This window comes from Frankliniella occidentalis, unplaced genomic scaffold, assembly GCF_000697945.3.
Source record: "Frankliniella occidentalis isolate FOCC.00 unplaced genomic scaffold, Focc_3.1 Scaffold16, whole genome shotgun sequence".
Classification (NCBI taxonomy): Eukaryota; Metazoa; Arthropoda; class Insecta; order Thysanoptera; family Thripidae; genus Frankliniella; species Frankliniella occidentalis.
Window position 1 is genome coordinate 2,206,049 of NW_026267146.1, and position 4,690 is coordinate 2,210,738.

Here is a 4,690-nt window from a genome sequence, read left to right on the forward strand (position 1 = left end):
GGGCGGGGCAGGCACAGCGAGGCCGTGTTTGTCCAGTGTGTGCCCGGTCCGTGCCCGCCTGCATTATTCACGGGCTACAACTGCCACACTGCCCCATATCGTACGCGAGGGAGCTCGGTAAACGGCCTGGCCGACCCCGCCGCACGCATCGAGCACTGAATTGATTCCCAGCCCCAATATACGTTTATTTGTCCCCCCCACTCTATTTTTTTCCGACTCTGCAGACTGAAGCCGCTGTTCCCCGGCTCGGATGAGATCAACCAGCTGTCCAAGATCCACGCTGTGCTCGGCTCGCCTCACCCGAGAGTGTTCGACAAACTGCGCCGGCAGTGAGTATATACCAGGTGGCTGATTCACGCCGCGCACTTTTCTAGTTGTACTGTACCGCAAGCACGCGTGCGTGCGGGTTGCCTAATCGCACGGGGCCGCAAGGAGCCGTGGGCAGCGACGATAGGCAAGCCCGCCCGCACCAGTGCATGCGGTACAGTATAACTACGAAAGTGCGCGGCGTGAGTCAGCCACCTGGTACGATTTTTTATTAAAATATTTCTAACTTTTAAACAGTTCACTATGGTGAAAAGTGAAAAAGGCCACGGACTTTGCATTGGACTTACGCCCTTTTCACTTTTCACTAGTGATTTACCTCTGGTTTTCCGCATTTCTTTGCCTCGGCACTGTAGCTGGCTGCAGTCCCGGCCACTGCCGGCCTTCCCCTGCACGCCGGGCTGCGGGCTGCTCGGCCTGGTGCCGGCGCTGGCCGAGGCCGGCCGCGACCTGCTGCGACTTATGCTCATCTACGACCCGGACCAGCGCGCCAACACTCGCCGCCTCCTGCGCCACTCGTACTTCGCGGACCTCAGGTACCATATTTAAGGTTGGGAATTTCCGAAAAATTTCCAAAAATTTCCGGAAAACAACGGAAAACTTCCAAAGTCTGGGAAAATTTCTATTTTTTCCGGAAATTTTCCCGAAGTTTCCCGGAAACGGTCGACGTGATTTTTCTTAACGCAAAATGCTAGAATTAAGAATTAAGGAGAACAATGATTTTCTTTTCGTTGTTCGTCCGCAGGGAGTGCATGAGCAGTGCGGCATCGTCCGTGTCGTCGGTGTGCACGAGGCGCAGCAGCATCCAGGTGGGTCATTCGTCATTTCAAGGCCATCATAGGTCGTGATTACGATGTAGACGGTTGAATAGACGCTGTGCATTTTCTTTAGCACATTATCGAGTACGTGTTCCTTTGCAGCGGGCGCTGGCTCGCGACCCCGTCCCACGGTCGTCACTCTGCTCCGGTTCGGGATCCGGTTCCGGTTCCGGCGCCGGAACGACCGTCAACTCTGGCGGGGACAGGGCGCGGGACGTTCCCCGGAACTGCGCGAGCAAAGTGGTAAGAGCCACTGGTCACCAAGGCAAAGGCGGCAGAGGGCTGCGCCGCACGGCACATTTCTTTTTGTTGGGAAATAAAAAGAGATGGGCCGAGGCTGCGAGTCCTATACCCGACCTTGTCCGACCGACAGCCCTCCAGGATCCCGATGCGGAGAGGCTGCTCCGCTCTGCACCAGACGGCCCCGCCAGGGGTCGTGCCGCTGGGGCACGGGCAGCGCTCTTGCTCCACCAGGTGCGTGCCGCAACGGGCTCGACCGCCCCGCCGCCCCGCCCCGCCCTCTGACCTTGCCCCCTGTTGCAGCTTCCTGCCCCGGGTGGCCCCCCGGGTGGCCCCCGCGCCGCCCGCGGCCCCCTCGCGTTGCGCGCCGTTGCACTCCATCGCAGAGCAGGCGCCACCGGGGGCGCCGCTGCCGCCCAGGAAGGTGAGGCCCCCCCGGCTGCTGCCCGCCCTCACGGCCCTCACGCGCCCGGTGAGCAGAGCGCAGGGTGCGCGGCGCGCGCGGCCGGCCCCCTCGAGTCCCTCGCGGCCCTGTGCTCCGCCACACGCCGACCGCCCTCTTGTTCATGGTCCCGACAGGCACGCCGCCCGTCGGAGGGGCTCGGGGGCTCAACGTCGGGCGCGTCGCTGGCGGCCAAGGCCCTGTCCAAGTCGTCGTCGTCGCGCGTGTGCCCGCCGCCCGAGGCCTGTGTGTAGCGGAGGGCCCCGCCCCGCCCTGCTGCAGCGCCTCACAGATTGCGCCCCTACCAGAGGGGCTGCCCCCCACGGCCGTTGTTCCTCGCCAGCAAATCACGACGTGTTTTCCTTCCGGAGGGAGGTCAGACCCTGCCGTCGTTCCGTTTTATTTTTTTGACCTCAAAACGTTGGAGCGGGAGCGCCGGGCCCGCCGATGCGCTCGGGGCGGAGCACTGTCGTCTGGGAGGGAGAGGGAGGGGGCGGTGGTGAACTGGGTCGGCGATCGCTCGTCGCCCCAGCCACAACGGTCGCCCTCCTTGCAGGCGGGGTGCGGCTTAACACACCCCTCCCCGCCCACCCCCTGAATGCCATGGGCGGGGAGCTGTCGGGCACCACGACCCATTTCAAGAATAAGTTCCCCGACCCGACCCGGCTCCCCTACAAGTAAGCCGCCGCCTTCCCCGCAATATATTGCTGGATGGATGGGGTTGAGCGCGCAACACCCCCTTCTGCCTGGGGGTGCCCCCACCCCTCCCCCACCCACCGCCACCCCGCTGGCGGTAGCTGCAGCGAGCCCCCTCCCCCCTCCCCTCTGCCCGGGCCAGCAAAAGGGGGGCCCGCTCAGGGCCCCCGCGCCCCCTCGCCCGGCGTGGCGCTGCGCGGCGCTGCGCGGCCAGGGACACGGCTGGTAGTGAGGCCCCAGCGCTGCCCGAGAGCAGGCGCCAGGCCCCCCCCGTCCCAGCAGCTCAGCGCCCCGCCCCGCGCGGCCGCAGGCGCGAACAGGCGCGAGCCCCCACGCGTCCGCGTCGACAGGCGCCCCGCCCGCTGCGGCAGCGCCCGGCAGCGCCCGGCAGCGCCCCCTCCCTCTGCAGGGCGTGGGCCCCGGCCTGGGCCCCGCCCAGACCCACCTGGGAACGTTCGACCCTAACCTCATCGCCAGTGCAGCGGCACGGGCGGGGGCGTCTGCGCGCGGCTGCGGCGGTGACCAGGCCCCGGGCGGGGTCCCGCGTGCAACACCTCTGCAGGCCGTGGCTCCGGCCCGCGCCCGGCCCGCGCCCGGCCCCGGCCACACCGGGCGAGGGGGCGCCATGCAAACATGACGTCAGTCGCGATGTCTGCGGGCCCCACGGCCCACGCTGCGCACACGTCGGCGCCGACGTCGTCCACTGTCCTGCACCCGCAAAGTGACGAATCGTAAGTACGCACTATACCTAAAGGTGAAAGGTTTGGCCCCTCCCTAGTCATGCCATGCCTATGGCAGTTGCCGCTGCGTCCGGGGCAGTGGTTCATAACTTCCCGCCGATCGAGTCGGGCAGCCGCTGGCTCCCCCCGTCTCCGTTCTTCGCGCGATAAAAAGGGAGAGAAATGACTTGAAGTTTATGGGTCGATGATGGAGAGCATTTCGCCGAGGCGTCTGCGTCCGTTTGTCGGAGGGAAAAGGTCAAGAGGCAGGAATCGAGGTGCGGCCAGTCACGGCGGGTCCATTTGTCGAGCGGTGTCCTGAGGACACTGTCCTCCCTCCAACGCGCTTCTTTATCTCCCCCATCCCCTCCCGCTGACCCAGCTCTTCCTCTTGATCTATTTTATTCCCTTTATCGATACCAGTCGTCAGCGGTTCTAGATGTTGCTAGAACGACGGGTGTGGGCGAGTGTGGGCAAGATATTTTGAGATAGCAAAATAACTTTACGAGTCCTTCCTTGGTACTTCATGGCAAAGATCAAAATATTTCAGCATGGGTCACCACCGCGCTCGTCGTTTTCTTGTTTGTCGCATGCTCGTGCACCTTGCAGACCCATTCCTCCCCCCGTCACCCCAACAAGTGTTTATACTAGGACCTTGCTCGTCAGTTGTGGCGTGTGTAGGAAGGTAAATGTCCAGCCCCGCCTGCGCGGTCGAAGAGGTGAGGTTGCGTGGGAGGGAGGGGTGGGGGTCAACCAGGACATCGCACTGCCCTCATCACACGATCATCACGACTGCGACCGCAACTTCACCTCTGATCTGATAGTCGACCCCATCACCCAAACCACGCACTCCTTTGAGCCCCCCGGGGCTGTTGCGCAGAGTCGTGCCGTGACCGCGACCGCGAAGGCCATATAGCGGCGGTGTTATGCCGGGTCACTTTGAGGAGGTCCTTTCCCGTTCGCAGAACCCCTCCGTCACGGCGCGCGGCTCGGACTCGGCCGCAGCCTGCGTGACTGTCGCGCGCGAGTGACCTGACCGGTGACCTGTCCGGCTCTAGTCACGCGTGCGTCACGCCACGGTGTGTTGTAGTGCGGTAGCGTTGTCGGCAACCCCACCTTGAGAACCGGCAACGCTAGCAGCAGGGGTAGGAGGGGGGCCTGCCCGCGCCGCCGGGATGGAGCTTGGCCGAGGACCGGACCAGAGGTGGAGGAGACGGGGCCGCCGGGCCGCCTGCCCCGACGTCGACTGCACCCGGTACATGGTACGGTCTTGCCGTTCCAGCTGGTCCTGGCACTACAGAGCATGACATATTTCTTCCTGTCCACCTCACAAAAATAAATGGAAAACGTTCAAGCTTTTGCTAAACATGACATCGGATAATAAAACTGATATATGAAAAAATAAGAAGACGAAACAAAACATTGCCTATCTACAGGTAACTTTTAAATTT

The 4,690-nt window shown here is 63.3% G+C and overlaps 1 protein-coding gene across 1 annotated transcript in view; it reads left to right on the forward strand.

Moving 5' to 3' along the window:
* The window catches only part of LOC113208936 (MAPK/MAK/MRK overlapping kinase-like), a 22,536-nt gene that overhangs the window by 2,516 nt on the left and 15,330 nt on the right, over positions 1–4,690 (forward strand). Inside the window, exons 5-8 of the mRNA XM_052264178.1 lie at positions 225–329; positions 681–860; positions 1,070–1,133; positions 1,245–1,385. Coding sequence (XP_052120138.1) covers positions 225–329; positions 681–860; positions 1,070–1,133; positions 1,245–1,385 — 490 coding nt within the window. The remainder of the gene's footprint in view (positions 1–224; positions 330–680; positions 861–1,069; positions 1,134–1,244; positions 1,386–4,690) is intronic.